This window comes from Megascapheus bottae, unplaced genomic scaffold (assembly GCF_031878675.1).
Source record: "Megascapheus bottae isolate mThoBot1 unplaced genomic scaffold, mThoBot2.hap1 HAP1_SCAFFOLD_53, whole genome shotgun sequence".
NCBI lineage: Eukaryota > Metazoa > Chordata > Mammalia > Rodentia > Geomyidae > Megascapheus > Megascapheus bottae.
The window spans coordinates 536937-556545 of NW_028327559.1; the positions used below are offsets into that span (position 1 = coordinate 536937).

At 44.2% G+C, this 19609-nt stretch overlaps 1 protein-coding gene across 8 annotated transcripts; it reads right to left on the reverse strand.

Moving 5' to 3' along the window:
* Nucleotides 1-2785: 2785 nt before the first annotated feature.
* Nucleotides 2786-19217, reverse strand: LOC150039653 (uncharacterized). Of its 8 annotated transcripts, none has more exons than XM_090327681.1 (6): nucleotides 19165-19217; nucleotides 16861-17014; nucleotides 6129-6210; nucleotides 5519-5782; nucleotides 3419-3530; nucleotides 2786-3019 (listed from the first exon to the last, which is right to left on the reverse strand). In XM_090327681.1, exons 2-6 carry the CDS (start codon nucleotides 16920-16922, stop codon nucleotides 2946-2948), a joined length of 594 nt encoding a protein of 197 aa, XP_090183807.1. In that variant the 5' UTR covers nucleotides 16923-17014; nucleotides 19165-19217; the 3' UTR covers nucleotides 2786-2945. The 8 variants fall into 8 exon arrangements, 6 of the variants coding, with proteins under 6 accessions (XP_090183807.1, XP_090183801.1, XP_090183803.1 ...); XM_090327675.1 differs by having other exon boundaries at nucleotides 3419-3596; XM_090327677.1 differs by having other exon boundaries at nucleotides 3419-3596; nucleotides 19177-19206.
* Between the last annotated feature and the right edge of the window lie 392 nt (nucleotides 19218-19609).

A 19609-nucleotide genomic window follows, 5' to 3' on the forward strand; every position in this document is an offset into this window, starting at 1 on the left:
CCACCAGGACATAACTTGCTTTGATCTTTCCTGCACCATTCCTACCAGAATGACCTTAAGCACAGAGCAAATGCCTTTTCTCTTAGGTAGTTTTCTCTGTTGTTTGTCCCAGCAATGAGAACTTAATCAACAGGGAACATGCTTGGGTATCTCTGCTTTGTAGGAAACTGTGGCACAGGGAAGCGGCAAGCCTGTGGTCAAGGGCAAGGGCAAGGTCACAAGATGATAGGAGCCCGCATCAGAATTCAAGAAAGCCATCTAGCCTGGAGCCATGCTTCTTAGTCCCTCTGTTGTTCTTCTTTCACCTGCTCTTCAGCCAGAGGTGGCCTTAGACGTGGCAAAGCCCCACATTAACTCGGGCACGCTGCCACTTTTGTCTTTGCATCACTTGGTTCAAATATTCTGCCCCTGGCAGAACATTTCCCTACCTCACAGGCATCTTGGCAACAATTATAAACTTCTTATTAAATTCTTATTAACTCATTAGAGAATTTAAAAAAAAAGCACTGCTCAAATTAACCACATCAACCATTAGTCTTCTCTCAGTTTGTGAATCCCATTTGCTCTCAGGAATAACAAGGAATGAGATCAGATGATAAATGATAGTATTTATGGGCTGTTTGGGTTGCAATTTCTCCCAGTGTGAGGGTTTAAAATCATTGGTCCTGAGCTGATCAGATTAAATCATGTTAGGTATGGCTCAAGCCTTCACATGGCTTCTTCTGAGCATTATTTGTTCTAAGTAAATATTATTTGATAATATGCAGATTCCCAATCCTACAAATAAATTTCCCCAAAGCAGTGTCTTCCATACTTACCGTGACTCTTGGGTTGCAAGAAACATAACTAGAACTGATTTGAACCAAAAGTAAGGAAGGGAAAGATTGATCGTGCTGTGTAAGAGCAGGAAGATGGCTGGGGGCTCAGATATGTAATCTGAGCTACAGAGAGGCTGAGACCTGAGGATCTTGGTTTGAAGCCAGCCCAAGCAGGAAAAGTCTATGAGACTCATCTCCAATTAACTATTCAAAAAGCCACAAGTGGAGCTGTGATTTAAGTGGTAGAATGCCAGCCTTGAGTGAAAAATCTCAGGGACAGTGCCCAGGCCTTGAGTTCAAGCCCTTGTGCCAGCACAGAAGAAAGACAGAAAGAGAGAGGAGAAAGGTGGAAGGGAAGGAAGAGAGGGAGAGGGAGGAAGGGAAGAGAAAACAAAGTGAGGCAAAGAGAGGGAGAAAGAAATCAAGAGAAAAATAGAGGAAGAGAGAGAAATAAAAGGAGACAGAGAGAAAGGCAACAGACAAGAAAATGGCTTAGTAGTTTCTTTAAAAGCATACATTTGCCATGTAACCAGCTTTCCCATGCCCTTGTACTTTTAAGAGAAAGACTATGAAAGTCTATGTCCACAAAAAGATATATAGCCAAATGTACAAGACACTATTACTCATCATTTTCAGTCAGAAATTGAAAGTTGGGGGGGGGAGAAACCACCCAACAACAGACAAATGGATCAATCATGAACTACTGGACTATTGATGTGAGGATCAACAGAAACATATCTTCAAATTATTATGCTGAATTAAACAAGCCAGACCAAAACACAGAATACATATTGTAGAGTTCCCTGGACACAAAATACTAGAAAATAAAAATTACTTGTGACGGAAACAGATCGGTGGTTGCCTGGGGTTTAGAGGGCAATGAAGAGAAAGGCCTCAAAGGGGCTCCAGTACACGCTGGGATGCTGTGGATCTATTCACGGTATTGGTGGTGACTCAAGGAACATCCTCTAATGACACACGTGAAAACGTACACAAGCTATTACATCAACCGCATCTCCTTAAAGCTGAAGAACGAAAGAAAATAGTGGGTCACACCACCAACAGCCTTCATTTCAAACAGCAGATAGGATACACGGAAAGACTGTAAACCCCACCCCGCTCATCTCTTTCTCAATTCTCCATGACGGCCTGGGCACCTCTGCAAGGTAACCTTGTCCCAACTACTGCACATGTGAGGACCTTGGGTGCTGGCAACACTAGGAGCTCAACAATCAAGAAGGCCCCCACTCTGCTTTGGTCTGTCTGCACAAGACCACAGATAGACTCTACATGCCTGTGTTTCCCTTCAGGCCACTACTTAGAAATGGGAGGAGGGAGGAGGAAAGGGAGGAGGAGGGAGGAGGAAGAAGGAGGGAAGAGGAAGAAGGAGGAAGAAGGAGGGAGGAGGAGGAAGGAGGGAGGGGGAGGGGAGGGAGGGGGAGAGGAGGAAAGAGGGAGGGGGAGGAAGGAGGGAGGGGGAGGAAAGAGAGAGGGGGAGGGGGGAGGAGGAGGGAGGGGAGGGGGAGGAAGGGGGAGGGGGAGGAGGAGGGAGGGGGAGGAGGAGGGGAGAGGAGGAGGAGGACAAGGACCATGACAACAACAACAAAGAAGGAAGGAGAGATAGGTAGAGGGAGAAGAAAGAGAAGGAAGATGAGTTGGATGGTGGGAGAGAAAGAATTGGCCCTATTTGAGATGTGTATTCACCCCTGTCGTTGGGAGGTAGGTCTAGTTCCAGAAGAAATAGATACCCAAACACAGTCTCAAAAGGGATTCATCGTAAGCCAAAACTATATTGCAATTTTTTTTTATCTCTTCTACTGAGAACGATGAAAGGACTGACGCTGATCAAGATGCATGTGCTCATAAACTGACATGTGGAAGTGAAACTCCTTTGTACAACGAGTGAAAGATTATAATAAAGTTACAATAAAAATATAACGGCTACAAATATGTATTTAAATCACGCAATTTTTTTAGTGTAGGCAAATCAACTGTTGACTGAAATATTAGGTGGTAAATGGCTGACATTAAGTGTGAGCTCTGACACGGCCAATGCTACTAAACAGTAAATTCTATCTGACGCCGAGTGACTCCAGGTTGTGCCTTTTGCCTCAATCCAAGTGTTTTCTATGAGTTGGGCATGATCTTGCACACCTGTAAGCCCAGAACTTGAGAGGCTGAGGCAGAGAACCTCAAATTCACTGTCTCAAAAGACACAAAAGGACAGCAAGCAAACATTATTTTCTGTACCACACTCTGTTCTCAATTTCTCAAATTCTTGATCTAAATTTAAAACATTTGCCTAGGTCTTGAGTTGAGCTCTCAACACCAAAAAAAATGAAAACAAGAAGAAAACCCTGATAATCATTCCATATTTTTAAAAAATCTATCTTTGTGGCCTTCAAGTCCCTGAGGTCAGCCTTGTACAGAAAACAGCAGAGGAATGGGTAGCAAAAGACTGAAGGTTACCCCAAAACTACTTCCCAGGATGCTCTTTACAGGCAGGGGATGGCATTGCTTTTCAGTTGCCAAAGCACATTTCCAACATACCAGACACTGGTGAGTCACCTCATAGTTCCTGTGGTTTAGGCCCAGCTTACCTGGTCTGCAGCTTGTGGACCCCGTGTCCAGACAGCCGCGTGACTGGAGAAGAGTCTGCTGCTGCAGAGACATCATCCCCTTGATGGCTGGCTGATGGAGTTCACTTTGAGGCTGCATGACGAAGGGAAAGGCCAGAGACGTGAGGTACCCCCAACCCTTCAGCCACTCTTCTTCCATCTAGAAATGCAAGGGCGTTGTCATGTAAAAGGGCAGGGCTTACAGACTGCCTTGCAGCTGTGAAAAAAAAAATCAACATGAGGGCGAAAGGCTTTGAAACCCAGCCATCAAACAGCAACTTCCCTGTTCCTGGAGATCTGTAGGAGAGCTCTTTCTTGGGGTGCACCTGTAGAACCTTCGAGTCTAATCTAAAATACCCTGTCAAGAAGAAGCTGAGGAGCAAGCACAGCCCAGGTAGAAGAGAAGAAGCATGCCGCCATCAGCGGGCTTCGCAGTGGATCAGAACTCTTTAACCCTTGCACCTGGACTGGGACCAGGTGGGGTTGATTCTACCAAGACTCTGCTTGTAAACAACCCACACCTCTAGTTCCCCTGCCCTGGCCAATCAGATGAAAAAGCCATCACTCCTGGCCAATGGACAGACAGGTCTTTTGGTATGCTCTTGTCTCCAACCTTCAATAAAGCCATTGTTTTTCCTTTCAAAGAGCATGTGGGGCCTGTGACCTTCACATGGTCACGAATTCCATCCTTGCACCCTTCCGTTACTTGAAGCTTCTCTCCCTCCCTCTCTCTTCTTCCTCTCTCTCGCCCCCGTCCTGTTCCCCCTCCATTTTTCTATTTCATTCTCTCTCTACTGAAGTTATCCTGTGTCGTCTCTCCCCTCTGTAGTAAATCTCTCTCTACTTCCTACTATACTCTTTTAAGGACCCCTTGGTTGGCTACATAGGAGCTAGTTTTTGTTTGGAGAGTAAGCTTAAGGAATTATCTAATATTCTCCTGTGTGTGTTGTGTTGTGTGTTGAGACTTGAACTCAGGCTTGGGCACTGTCCCTAAGCTTTTTCCTTTTTTTTTTTTTTTGCTCAAGGCTAATGCTCTACCACTTGAGCCACAGATCTACTTTTGGCTTTTTTTTCAGTAGTTAATTGGAAATAAGAGTGTCAGGTACGGGGCCGGGAGTTTGGCCTACCGGTAGAGTGCTTGCCTAGCATGCATGAAGACCCAGGTTCGATTCCTCAGTAATACATACATAGAAAAAAGCTGGAAGTGGTGCTGTAACTCAAGTGGTAGAGCACTAGCCTTGAGAAAAAGACTAAGGATGGGCCAGGAGTTTGGCCTAGTGGTTAAAGTGCTTGCCTAGCATGCATGAAGACCCGGGTTCAGTTCCTCGGTACCACATATAGAAAAAAGCCGAAGTGGTGCTGAGGCTCAAGTGGTAGAGCTCTAGCCTTGAGAAAGTCCAAGGACAGTGCTCAGGCCCTGAGCTCAAACCCAGGACTGGCAAAAAAAAGAGAAAAAGACTAAGGACAGTGCTCAGGCCCTGAGTTCAAGCCCCATGACTGGCAAAAAAAAAAGTCTCAGGTACTTCCTGCCCAGGATGGTTTTGAACCATAAGCTACCTGCTGAATTACAGAATGCATACCTGTCCAACGGGCCCGTTAGACTACCTTCTTTCTACATCAGAAAGAAATGTCCCACAAACATCCTTGGAATGGAAGTGATGGTTTCTGGGTCCATCTTGAGTCTTGGTACAGGACACCAGTAAAGAGAGGAAAATAGGAAAAGACTCTTGTTCCACATCACTGAACCTAAATAGAGTTCATGCTGTAGGGACATTAAAATTCTTGTCCTTTTCTTTTCCCCCTCAAGCCTTTTATGACTTCTGATTTCCCATCTGAGCGAGATGATGAAGAAGAAGCCTCCTATAAAGACAAGAGCGGGCAGAGACAAAGCAAGCCCTGAAACTTCTGGGATACACATAAATGCCGGGTGCCTAAGGATGTTTAAATTTCAGACAACCAACGATTCTTTTTTTTTCTTTGAGGGCAAGTAGGATCTAAATATTGCATGAAACAGACTTCTTTTGGCAAAATGATTCACAGTCTATCTACAGTTCAGATCTAACCGGGTATCTTGCACCTTACCTGACATCTCTGCTCTTTTCCTCCATTCGCACCCAGCTGCCAGGTGTGCCAGGGTCTAGACAGCATCTCAGCTGATGCTGACTCGACTGCAGAGACCATGCCCCGAACCACAGGCCAGACCACGGTGGTTCCGTTGACACTGCGTCCTGACACGCAATCACCTTGGGTTGTCCATTTCTCAGTGTGTGAAGAGCAGGCATCGAGGGGAACCATCAACCAGCAATCCACCTCATAGACATTGTAGCCCTCCTCTTCCTGGGGACCCTGGAGAAAGCAGTGATCTGAATGAGTTCTGAGCAGACTCCCACAGGGGACAGGGACCTGCTTGGATGGTAGAAGGCAACCCTAGGGTCCTTATGAGAATACTAATGTCCTCAGACCCCTGCCAAATGCAATCACATGGTGGAGGGTGGGGGACAGGGGCTGGGTGTCTGGCTGGCCTCAACACCTGTGCGGAAATAGCAGCAATTCTTCAGGACCTGGAATCCAACTGGAGAGTATGATGAGAGATTGCCTTCAGCAATATAGTGGATTCTAAGACACTGGACCAGCAGCGACATCTCCGGCTACTTGATTCCCCAAGCATGGCCTTGCTTCCTCTGTTCCTCACCTTTAGATTTCTTTTCTGCCTAATGCCATCAGCCACCTTTTCTGTCGTCTCTTGTGCCACAGAAACTCCGGCTGCTACACTTCTGCAGGGAAAGAATGAATTAAATTATATTACATTGGAGTTTTAGAGAACTTTTGTTTTGTCACAAGTCTAGCTTTGTTGGTTTTTTTTTGTTTGTGTGTGTGTGTGTTGTTGTTGTTTTTAAAATGAAGTCTAGAGAAACATTACCAACCCACATAAGTTTCTTGTTCTCCAGAGCTGACGACACAGATAATGAAGCCTAATGTTGATAATGATTGTTCTAGACAAAAGATAGCAGGGAGGATGGAGGGAGGGAGGAAGAGAGAGAGAGAGAGAAAGAGAGAGAGAATCATAATATTTTTAAAAAGTATGTCATGGGTTGCATTCATTTGGACACAAATAAGAAACCAGGCAGATACCAGGAGACCAGACTGAGTATTTTAAGTTTGTCATGCTTGAATAATGGATTATTGTGTGCAGGCTGATGATGGAATAATTCCACCAATCCCAACACTCTCCCCACCACCACCAGAAAAAAAAAATCATGCACTTTTCCCCTGCTGCCAAATACACAAAGAAAGCAGGACACCAGAATGAAATCTGTGCCGTAGGGAAGGAGTCCATTTCCTTCTCCTCTTGGGACTTCTCAGCAGGTAAATATTGATTACATTTTCCCAGTACCTCGAGCCATTATTTCTGATATGGCCACCTGCTCCCAGATATGAATTCCACATACCCACCCTCTGCCCCTCCCCCAAGGTCTCCATAAGGATAGCACATCAACTGAGGAGAAAATTCTTTTTTTCTCCTGAAGAAGCTTGGCAAGAAAGACCTCTAATTAGGAGCATTTAATCCCTGTCTCTAATACTTGTTTCCTCAGAAAATGACAACACGTGTCCACCCCGCAGATCGTTCTTCACCTCACACCACACCTGACGTTTGAGAAGACAGGGACACCAGGCGAGGCCCAGAAGGTAGGACCAGGCTGGAAGACAACAGTGTCAGAGGCCTGGAACTTTTTGGTTCTCAGATGAATTATTGATGTCGCCTCAGGGATTTGTGGAGCGGTAGCAGTGGCAGGGGTGAGGAGACGGCTGGTGGTTTGTCCTGGAATTGGCACAAGGGCTGGTAATTAAGCCTGCTGACACTTCCAGGGTACCAATACTACTGCCAGCTGGCTGTCAAGTGCCCACCGTCTGATCCTGCCATCCACAGGAATACATTGTGGGCAAGATTTATGCACGGCCGTCTGTGGACGTCTGTCTCCTGACACTAGCTCTGTGGTCATGAGGGGGTGGGAGTGTTGGCTGTGTATGGCCTCAGCGAACCCTCCAGCTGCTGAGTCTAAGTGCTAGCCCAGCTTCCAAGAGCATGTAGTAAAATTCCACTGCAGAAGGCAGGCCATGGAAGGAATGGTTCTGCTCTAGGTTGGGTTCCACTCAGCACCATAGAGCCAGCACCCTAGAATTACTCCACACCTGCAAGGCTGCATTTATCCACTAGCTCCATCTGCTGCTGGGTGACTTCCAGGGACGTTCACTCTGGACGCTGCCAGCTCGTCCTTCACCCTGAGCATCTGCCTGCAGGACAGAAGAGCCCTCAAGAAGACAGCCACCTAGTGGTAGAGTGCTTGCCTAGCATGCATGAAGCCCTGGGTTTGATTCCACATACATAGAAAAGGCCAGAAATGGTGCTATGACTCAAGTGGTAGAGCATTAGCCTTGAGAAAGCTCAAGGACAATGCCCAGGCCCAGGACTGGCCAAAAAAAAAGAAAACTAAAAAAGGAACCAATAGCCAACACTAGGTGACTGTGATTAGTTAAGCATGCTCTATGCATCCATCCAATGAAATACAACTCAGTCAAGAAGACTGAGTATATATGTGCAAGCATTGAAGAAAAGTTATTGATTTGAAAAAATAGATCACAAAGTTGTATATTCCATACTATGATTATGTCCAGTGGGGTTTCAAATATATTGAGGGGGATGCTATTCCTGTGTCATTTCATTTTCTCACCTCTAATTTTATAAAAGGTTCAATTCTGGGGTTTAAGAAACTCAATAACACAATGAATTCTCTTTTCAGTACCATGAATTACCTTTTCACTTGGATTGCAAGAAAGACACTCATATAACTGAGATTGACCTCAGGAGAGCAGAGAGAAAGGGAGAATTGATGACTGGTTTTTCCTCCCCTGCCCTTGCCTATTTGTTTACTTTGTTATTTGTTTCTTTATTTAGAACCAGGGTTTAAACTCAGGGCCTTGGACTCACTTCACTTGCTTGTTTGACTGACACTCCAACTCAAGCTAAGCCTCCAGCCTGACTTCTTCCTGAATATTTTGAAGATGGAGTCTCACGGGCTTTTTAGTCTGGATTGGGCTCATAACACAATCCTCTGAGTTCAGCCTCCTGAGTAAGCGCGAGCTGCCAGTAGCCAACTGGTTCTTTCTTTGCACTGTTTCTCCCCTCTGACCTTGGCTTTTTTTGTTTGGATGGACCCCTCCATCTTGCCACCCTCCACCACGCTCACCCCCAATTCTGTGTAATTTCCAATTTCATTCAGAAAGGAAAGCCAGGATGTCAAACTTCAAACTAAGAGGTGCTCTATGTTTCACACTCATTGATAATCTTTCCCAGTGTACAGTTCATTTGAGGCACCCCAATTCCTTTCCTCTGGTCTGCTGTCAGCTCTGTCCTGAAGAGTTAACGCTCTTTTTGAAATAGAGTCCAAGATAGTTGGGCCCAAAAGAAGATAAGCATATGTTTGTGCAAGCTGGAAAATTGTCCTATATGGAACAGAGTCAAAATAAATCAATAAAAGCAGTTTCGGGCAGGCACGACAGAGAAAAAAACTGTTAATTACTAGTATTACCATTGATAGCTATTCATTTGAGACTTTTGTTCAGTAAAGGCAATTGTTTGCTCCTGTTATATAACCAAAATCAAGAGAATTTACAAAGAACGAGAGAGGGGGAAAAAATCTTCTCAGCTGAAACTCAGACAAAAGGCTTGAAGGGAAAATGAGACAAGCGATATTTTCTGGGGATTTACTGAGACAAATCAGCTCAGAAAAGACACAAACCTGTTCGTTTCATCCCAACACCATCCATTCTCGTCTGGTTTTATTCCTTGCATATAAATTTCAAGTTTGAAAGGACCCAGATATAGAACCTTTTAAGATACTTCTCCACATTGAAAAGATTTCCTCCTTCTCAAAAGGGATTTTTGTTCTTAGCCGAATCCTTTGAAAAAAATTATATATATATATATACATATATATAATTACACATACACATACACAGCCAAATCCTGAAGATCTCTGTAGTCCCAAAGACCTGAGTTCAATATCTATTTCTACTCCAACAAGGCTCCATGACAGTTGACAGTTTGCAAAGGGTTGTCTGAACATCTCTGCTCCTGTGTAAAGTGAAGATAATACCCACCCACAGAACCATGCCCATCTAATCCTGCTTGAGGCCCTCCAGCTCTCAGCGTCCAGTCAGAGACAGGAAGTGACTTGAGCATGTCAAACAGAACTATAATGTAGGGGAACTGTTACATAAATAATAAAAGACCTAAGCCCCGAACAGAACCATGAGGCAACTCCGTGTTGGTGAAATAGCTCTGCAAGTCTAGTTAGAGGTTGTAAAGATTCCATGGGAAAGCATAGCAATTCTTTTTTTTGCATTTTTTTATTGTAATTAGTAAAAGGGTTACATGATATTTGCCAGATAGAAGGTGCATTAATTCACGTACATTGATACCCTTTCACATGTCTTGGTACCCATTTCCCTACCCCCCACCTGTCTTGGTTTTCCCCCCTTCCCTATCAAATAACCAAATACAAATAAATTCAATATATCAGATAACAAAGTGAGATACTATAACAATATGAGATAACCAAGGGACAGCAAAGGAGATGAGAGACAACATAGTACATTAAGGACAACAATTATTCGTTATATGGCTTTTGTTTCAATATCCTGGAGGTCCTTTCAATTAGCTTCATACTATATGGCCTTATGTATCAAGGTTTTGCTCTATTGCAAATCTCAAAGCATAGTAATTCTAAATAAAGACTGGGGATGTCACTCCAGTAGAGTGTTTGCATAACAACTGCAGGGTCCTGAGTTCAAGCCCCAAACTCAATTTTGAGTTCAATTTTGCTGGTTCTGGGGCTTGAACTCAGGGCCTGGGCTCTGTCCCTGAGCCTCTTTGTGCTCAAGGATAGTGCTCTACCACTTGAGCCACAGCACCACTCCCTCGAGGGATATTCTTATATAGTTTCAGCACCCAGAAGAGCCATAGAGCTTTTCCTTCTAGAAACCAGAAAGACAGTGGGGTCATATTGGCCATCTTTGATCACATGACCTCCCTGGACCAATCCCATAGATGCAGAGAAATGGACTGGATTGGTATATCTATCTGCCTGTGGATCAGATTGATCTCTATCCAAACCACCTGGACTAAAATAATAGTAATAATAACAACAGCAGCAACTATCACCATCATCAAAGTAGTATTAACCGAAAGGGAAGGAAAGAGATCCTAAGAGGTAAACTAAGAGGTGTCAACCTTCACCAAGACAAAAAACAAGTAACTCTTTTTGATCATAATTTACTTGAATATTTAATATTTTACTACTTTTCAGAGAATAGTATCTCTAGTGCACAAATGAGAATAGCAAAGTTGCAAGAGTTTAAGGAAGTTACCCAAGGTCCCAGAGTTGGAAAATGGTTGTGCTTAGGCTTGAACCCACCACATGTCTCTACTATTAAAACTCATGTCTCTTCTTCTACACCATGCTGGTATCTTACTGAGTAGCAAGCATGGAGCATGAAATAATCCAAAGTGATTGCTTGGGGGCCAGTGAATGTCTTAATCTTCACTGTTAAATACTAAAATCTGCATGTGCACGTGTGCTCATTTCCTGGGGTCATAAATTGAATATTCACTCCCTTCCATTTCCCATTAAAACATAGCATGAATTAAAGGGTTTCATTTTCATCACTCAAATAGAGACCTTAAGCCCCATGCTGGAGGCTTACCCCTGTAATCCTAGCTACTCAGGAAGCTGAGATATGAGGATCATGGTTCAAAGCCAGCCTGAGATATGAGGATCATGGTCTGGAAAGTCCATGAAGCTCTTATCTCCAATTAACCAACAAAAACCTGGAAGTGGAGCTGTGACTCAAGTGGTAGAATGCTAGCCTTCAACAATTTAAAAAAAAAAGCAGCTCAGGAACAGTGCCCAGGCCCTGAGTTCAAGGCCCAGTACTGGCACAAATAATAATAAAATAATAATAATAATAATAATAATAATAATAATAATAATAATAGTTTATCCTTTACCGATTGATGGATCTCACACATACTTAGAACTCCAACTACCTGGTCCTCAACCCAATGAAGTTACAGGGTTTGCTCTAAGAGTGTAAAACTTGAGTCATGGCATCTCTGGTCATAAAAGAAATGCAAATCAAAACAACTTTAAGATTCCACCTCACTCCATTTAGAATGGCTAGGATCAAGAAATCTAATAATAACAGATGCTGGAGGGGAGGTGGACAGGAGGGATCACTACTACACTGTTGGTGGGAGTGCAAACTTGTTCAACCTCTATGGAAAGCAGTATGGCAGTTCCTCAAAAGACTAAATATAGAGCTCCCCTATGACCCAGCAATTCCACTACTTGGCATTTACCAATCGTCCAGAAACAAGGACCTACTAAATCCACTAGCACAACAATGTTCATTGCAGCACTATTCACCATAGCAAAGATATGGAACCAACCCAGATGTCCCTCAGTTGATGAGTGGATCAACAAGATGTGGTATTTATACACAATGGAATTCTATGGTGCTCTCAGAAAGAATGACATCACCCATTTGTAAGGAAATGGAAAGACTTAGAAAAAAATCATATTAAGTGAAGGAAGCCAGACTCAAAGGAACATAGGCTCAATGGTTTCCCTCATTTACAATAATCAGTAGAAACCTTGGGCTCTCCTAGGAGAGGTTCACAATAGAGCAAAACCTAGATACATAAGGCCATACAGTATGATGCTAAATGAAAGGATCTCTAGGATATAGAAACAGAAGCCATATAATGAGTGATTGTTGTCCTTTTGCTGTCCCTTTATCTCATATTGTTACAATATTTCACCTTGTTATCTGATATATTTTATATACGCTTAATTGAAATAGGAGAGGGAAGGGGGAAAATCAAGATGTATGGGGAGAGGGGGAGGGAAATGGGAACCATGACATGAGAAAGGGTATCAACATTTATGAAGTAATGTACCTTCTATCTGATGAATATAATGTAACCCTTCTATTAATTACAATAAAAATATATGAAAAAAATTGAGTCATGGCCAGGCTTCCTCCAGGTCCTTCAGAAGTGAAACTCCAGTTGTTCAGGTCTATCACCTTTCTTGAGTACATTTCCCCTCAGTCATTTACTGTGATCCGATACCCCAAGGACCCTTGTTCAGAAATGGCAGGGCGCTGTCACTGCCAACTGCAGGGAGAGCTCCTTCCTATAGCTGTTACAGGCCCCCTTGTCTCCTTCCTGCATCTGCACTTGGGACCACAAGAGGCAACGTGCACAATGGCAATCTCTTAATAGGATTATATCTTTTTCTGCACATCCCATCTCTAGGGATTATTGTCATTTGTCTCCTGCAAATGACAATCCAGCTTCTCCGGGCTCCCTGGTTGCTGGGGGAGAAATGTTACCGCACAGCTTGTGTCGGATGATGTTTTATAATCATAGCAGAAATCCAATATTAATAGAACTGTCTGGGTAAAAAGGTGCGTGCGCTGTTTGTGGAGCCACACGGGTATCCCTGATGTCTGGAAACACCCCTCCCCCGCGATTTCTTTACTCTGGCATTTCTCCTGTAGACATAAAATTTTAAATCAAGTTGGACCACAGGCACATATGGGACTATTATGAGGACATCCTGCTTACTCTCCCACAGTCCGACAGACACTTTGCACTGCCAACCCTTCATAATGCTCAATGGTGTTTACCATTTTTCCTAAGATACCCTTCTTTTTAATCCCTGCTTGTCCAAACACATCCTCCTCCGATTGCCTTCTGAGAGCACCTCACTCCGCAATGGTGTTTGACTTCCTGGTGGCAATGAGTCTCCAACTCCTTTGTGACCATTGCCTGTATTTTTCGCCTGAACCTCTTTTAACCGCTCACAATTATGGGGGCAGGGGGAGTCAAGGTCCTGGCCCTTGATCTAAACTTCATCCTAACTTAGAAAAGAATGGGGGCTGAGAAGGATGAAAATGTTCCCCTCTCTCTATTAGTCCCCTCAAGCACCCCTCACCCCCAACCACCCAGCTGGGGGGACTATGACACTCCTCCCAAAAGAGTGGCCCACACAGCCACGGTTATAGCAAGAGCTCTTGAGAGTAGTAGTGGGGCTGGCCCACAGATCTCACACTAAGAGAATGGGGTTTGTTGTTCTGTTTCCCTGAAAAGAAAGAGAGGGTCAGAGAGGTTACTGGTTTGCCCAAGGTCACTGAAAGGGAAAACCACCATTAGAAATCCTAGCTTGTCTAAACCCAGCAGCATCTCAGGGATATGATTCGTACAGAGCCTCTGATGGTGGGTGGAGGGGTCCGTTACAAAAATCTCTTTTCCAATTTGACACAAGATGTCCAAGAGAAAGCCTTCCTTCACAGAGTTAAAAAAAAAATCAGTGATGTGAGCCCATCCTGGAGTCCCAGCTGGGCTTGAGATCTCAGCACTGCCCTTCTTACTCCATGTCTCCTGACCCCAGTGAACAATTTGGAACCAAGTTACAATTTCCTTTTCATTCTCATTAAGCAGAATACTCCTCTTTAACAACCCTCCCTAAACCACCCCCCATCTACAACCCTCCCTGAGCTTTGCTTGACTATAAAGCGCTCTATTTCTCTGTGATCTTTATGTCCTTAGAAATTACAACATGCTGGCATAGGTATTTAATTATTGAAAGGAGATGTGCCTTGTAAAATATTGTACCTGCAGGTTTGCTCATGCAAAGTAAGGATGGATCCCACTTGGCCAGACAAAACCTTTGCTATGCTAGAGCTTTGTTCTGGAATAAATCTTGGTTTGTGAAATATGCATCCTATAAGAGCACTTCTGGGTTCTGCCTAGAACTGGCCAAACTAAAACACCTTTCCCTTTTTTAAATGAAACTAAACCTTGCTTTTACATAATACTGAGCTGACCCCCTCCTAGGCTGGGAATTTAAAGAACACTTTTAGGGGTAGGGAAAAAAAAACAGATGTCAGATGATCCATCACAGAGTTTCTTTTCCAAGGCTGGAAAGAGCTCCACCACCACACTAAGGATAAAAGACAACAGATAAACGTCAAAGTTTGAACTCTGCTCAAAGACATACAAAAGCTTAGGTTGCAGGGAAAGCTCTCTGTGCTGTCCAATATGATAGACATGCTGGTACCATCCAATATTATTGGTTTTGACTTCTAATCCATGGATTTGACTTCAGATGTGTCTGGAATATCCAAAGCAGTGGAATTTCAATTTTACATCATAATGTAATCCATTTAGATTTAGTTGCATGGAGCATCATGTAATCCAGGCTTATCCTATTGGACAGTGAATGCAATTACTGATCAATATTCCTAAAGAACATAGAAGTAAACATGCTCAAAAATATTTGCCAGTGGAATCTGGTAATTTAGAAGAAGGATGAAAGAGCATGATTGAATCAGATTTGTCCTGGGGAATTCAAGGTTGGTTTAGCAGAAGAAGGAAGGGAAGGGAAGGGGAAGGGAGGGGAGGGAAGGGGAGGGGGAGAGAGAGGAGAGGGGAGGGGGAGGGAAGGGGAGGGGAGGGGAAGGAAGAGGAGAAAGAAAGAAAAAATAAAAAAAGAAAGAGGGAAGGAGGGAGGGAGGGGAAAGGAAAGGAAAGGAAATCAATGTCAGCGATTTAGTGGCACAAATTCATGGAATCCCAGTACTCACAAAGAGGAAGCAGGAGGATCACAAATTCAAGGTCAGACTGGGATATAGACCGAGAACCTGGCTCAAAGAAAAAAAATCAGGTATGGTAGCGCATACATGTAATCCCAGCTGTGTAGGAGGATTCAAATTAAAACCCTATCTGAAAAATAATCAACCCCAAAAGAGGGCTGGGGGCATTGCTTAAGCAGAAGAGTGCTTGCTGAGTAGACATGAGGCCCTGAGTTCAAATTCCAGCAAAAAAGGAGAGAGAATACTTACCTGACTTGAAAAGTAACCTCGTATGTGGTAAGAGTTCTATTAATACTAATTAGAATCAGCTCTATTAACCTTAGCTCATGAATATATTGCTATACTATGTCATTAATGTTATTAATATATCATTCATAGTATATTAATAGGAATACACTCATACTAACTTATTCCTGTTAAATACTGTTTAGGATTTCACTGTTCCCTTTTCTTAGGCTGTGAGTGTTACACCTCCCTGAGATTTTTTTTTTTTTGTGTAACAAGAGGCTCCCCTGACACTGAGCCTCATGTGTTCTGAGAGTCCGGGGATCCCCAGATCTGGGCCCCCCGCCATGCCCCACATGGGCTGGCTTCTCCAACACATGCAGCTGCTCTGTTGGCTGACCCAATCCAGGCCAGTGACTCTGCTTCTCTCCTGCTTGCCTCAGCAGTTTTGCTTCCCAGCCGTCCACACTCCCAATGGCTCCAATACGTCCAAAGATGAGCACTTCCAAACCCTGAATTATTTACATCTGAGAGGCTCCATGGGTCCTTTCTCCCTCCAATTCTGCCAGCCCCTCCCCCCTTCCAATGAATCATAGCAAATTTGAATCTTGGCCATACACACACAAAGTGAAGTTTTGTTTTTTACTTAGAAGGTTCCTCTGGTACACCCAGGAGAAAAAGGGCAGAAAAAGATGGAGGTGGACAGTGGCTTGCAAAGGAAAAGGGAAAGAAAAGCAAACAACAACAATAACAATAAAGCAACTCTTGCTGAATCAGTAACTAGCAGTAATAGATTTTTTTTAAAAATTCACTTCCAGGCTCAGTTGGGGAAAACAAGATACATTTCCTTGCAATAATTTAAAGAGTGGAATGTTTCATTCCCAGAGAAACTACAGCTGTTTTGACCTATTCCTGGCTTTAGGTTGGACTATTATTTGCATTCTCTGAATTATTATTGTTGTTATTTCTTTTCCTTTTTTAACATGGTAGCATTTAGGAATGGAGCCAAGTTATAGCCTGATTAAAGTCTTTCACTCTGAATTAAAGGTTTTGAATCCAGCCTTGGGCTTCAGCCTCAGATTTTTGTTGCTGTAGCTGCTGTTTTCCATCCACACCTCCCCATCTCCAGGGGAGAAGAATAGAACTAGAAATCAGTCCGCTGCAGGCACACCCCTCTGAGGTTACACCAATTGGCTCCAAGGAGGGTGCCACTGCTGTTTTGGATGTTATAAGGCCACTGTGGCTGCAACCAGGCCAGTAAGGGGACAAAGGACATCTCCCTGAGGGAAAGGCCAAGGGAAGAGAAGGACCCTTCCCAAGCATTCTCATGTTCTAGAAAAGTCACTCTCCTTGCAATTCCTTTTTTCATCTCAAGAGTTCTGATAACTCACACCTGTAATCTCAGCTACTCAGAAGTCTAAGATCTAAGGATGGCGGTTCAAAGCCAGTCCTGGCAGAAAAGTCCCTGAGACTCTTACCTCCAATAAACTATCAAAAAGCCAGAAGTTAGGGGTGTGGCAAGTGGTAGAGCACCAGCCATGCAGCTGGGGATAGCAGGCAGGAATATGAGTGTGAGGCCTTGAGTTCAAGCACCGGTAGTGACAAGTTCATTCATCAATTCACTTCAGTCACCTGTAACATGAGATCATAAGAGCACCTAGGTCAAAGTGTTGGGTCTGAGATATTTACAGATGCACTGATCAGTAATCAATCAATGCTGGCTGGTGTGTACTGCTCCTCTTTAAGGTGCTTTCTCTACCTGATCATCTAGCATGTCATCCTCCCATGTCTGCCAAGATCGCACTTGCCGATAATGGAAAAAGCACAAACCATACACGTGTGTGCGTACAGGCTTGCACACACACACACACACACACACACACACACACACACACACACACACACACACACCACTTGTCTGTCAAAATAGGCTCTTTTCTGCCCAGGAGGGCCTTAGACTGCCATCTTCCCAATCATTGCCTGCTGAGCAGCAGAAATTATAGATGTCAGCCACCAAGGCCTGGCTGATAGAAAGATCTCTCTAGAAGACAGCTCAGTGGGCCCTTGGACCATAATCCTCCTCTGTCTATGCTTCAACATGGAGCTGGGATTTCAGGTGTGCACTACTGTTGGTTTGTTGGTTGAAATGGGGATAGGGGGAAACTCGAGCCCTGTGCAATGTCAGAGCCCACGTCCCATGTCTGTTACTTGCCTGTTGAAGGGAGGGAGGGAAAGCGGGCAATCTATCCCTACTGGGTGAAGGCTGAGAGAAGAGAAGGGGGGAGGTAAGATGGTAAGGGCTGGGAGTTTGGCCTAGTGGTAGAGTGCTTGCCTGGCATGCACAAAGACCTGGGTTCGATTCCTCAGTACCACATACACAGAAACGGTGCTGTGGCTCAAGAGGTAGAGCACTAGCCTTGAGAAAGCCCAAGGACAGCGCTCAGGCCCTGAGTTCAAGCCTCATGCCTCCGGACTGGCAAAAAAAAATTTTTTTTTTAAAAAAAGGTAATCAATGCCCTTTTTGGCCACAGGCTGCTGGGTACCAGGCCATGGAGAAAAAGACAGAAGAATGTGAAAGAGCAGAAGGAGAAATGAAGCAGTCATGGACCCCGCTGCCAGGAAAGCCTGCACTGTTCTGGCTGCTGCCAGTGCCAACAGGAATGGCAGGCAGCCTGGAGCTCTTGACAGAGGATGGGGAGGAAAGCCAGGAGCGAGAGTGAGCCAGAGGGAGATGCTGGAGGGGCTTCCCCAACTGAGCAGGTGCCTGGGGAAGGAAGACCCTACCCAAGAACAGCCTTGGGAGCCACAAACAATCCCCCTCCCCAACCTGTGCCCTGGACCTCCTACTCTCCCAGATCTCAAAGCAGCTAGCCCCAGCTCTCCTTCAGCCAGGCCAGCTGCCCGGCAGGCAAGCAGATGGTGACATCTTCACTAGAGCCAAAATCACCTTTCCAGGAAAATGTCTCAACCTTCTCTGGAGGACACAGAAAGGAGCGTGCACCATGGAGAATTTCAAACTTTCTCAAGAAGCTACAGCTTCTTAAAAGTATTTGAGTGAAACAAAAATGTATTTTGACTATAGATTGTTCAGTGCCTCCGATTTAAAAAGAAAAGAAAGGTTGTTGAAAGTTGCCTATAATCTCAACCACCTGGGAGGCAGAGGTAGGAAGATGACAGTTCAAGGCTGAACTGGGAGAAAATACAAGACCTATCTGAAAACCAAACTAAAAGCCAAGGGACTGGGAACAGGGCTCAAGTAATAGAGCACCTACCTAGAAAGCACAAGGCCCTGAATTTAATCCCAGTACAAAAAAATAAATAATAATAATAATAATAATAATAATAATAATAATAATAAAACAGGTGCTGGTGGCTCATACCTGCATTCCTAGCTACTCAAGAAGCTGAGATCTGAGGATCAAGGTTCAAAGCCAGTAGGGGCAGAAAAGTCTATGAAACTCTTATCTCCAATTAACCACCTAAAAACCAGAAGTGGCACTGTGGCTCAGAATGGCAGTGTGCTAGCCTGAAAAGAAAAAGAGCTCAAGGACAGTGCCCAGGACCAGACTTCAAGTCCCATGACCAACAGAAAATTAATTAACTAACTAACTAACTAACAGTCAGGTAGTTTCCAGAACTTTAGCTCCTTACTCCCCAACCCTGTCATCCCTTGTGAGCAGCTAGTCATGGACTAAAAATCACTGAATTAAACTATTCTATCTGTCTCTGTCTCATCCCCTCCCTCTCAAATCTCAACATCTGGCTCCCAGATGTATGCTTACCACTGCACTTACTGCTTGCATAACAGACAGGTTCCATTATCAATGCTAATCTGTTTACCTAATTCTAGAACTCTGAGGGGCTGTGCTGGGAAATATTGCACGCTCCATTCCACATCAAGTAGGGACATGTTCGGTGAGTGATTAGCAATGTCTGCATGGAAACAGGAAGCTGGATGCATGGGTCCAGTACTCACACAGAGGGCCGCATCTTCATCACTCTGCTTCTGGACAATGTTTGACTCTAAAAAGCTCCCTTCTGACTGGAGAAAACATTTATGCTGACTATGAGACACAAATGAATGATTGAAGGCCTCCAGAGGAAAGGATTTTGAAGCAAACAAGGAATTTCTCTAGCATCTCTATCCTCAAAACTCATATGACTCCCCTGTTAGACTTCATGTCTGCATGTACTGTTGTCAAAACTACTTTTTCCTACTTCACAAGA

Excerpts from the sequence above, each read along its gene's own strand:
- LOC150039653 (XM_090327675.1), bottom strand. The coding sequence starts at position 16,922 with ATGGCTGGTGCTCTACCACTTGCCACACCCCTAACTTCTGGCTTTTTG. Across the intron at positions 5,783-6,128 it reads GGCAGAAAAGAAATCTAAAG|GGTCCCCAGGAAGAGGAGGG; the intron begins GTGAGGAACAGA and ends TGCTTTCTCCAG. Across the intron at positions 3,020-3,418 it reads GTCCACAAGCTGCAGACCAG|TGAATTTGAGGTTCTCTGCC; the intron begins GTAAGCTGGGCC and ends CTTTTGAGACAG.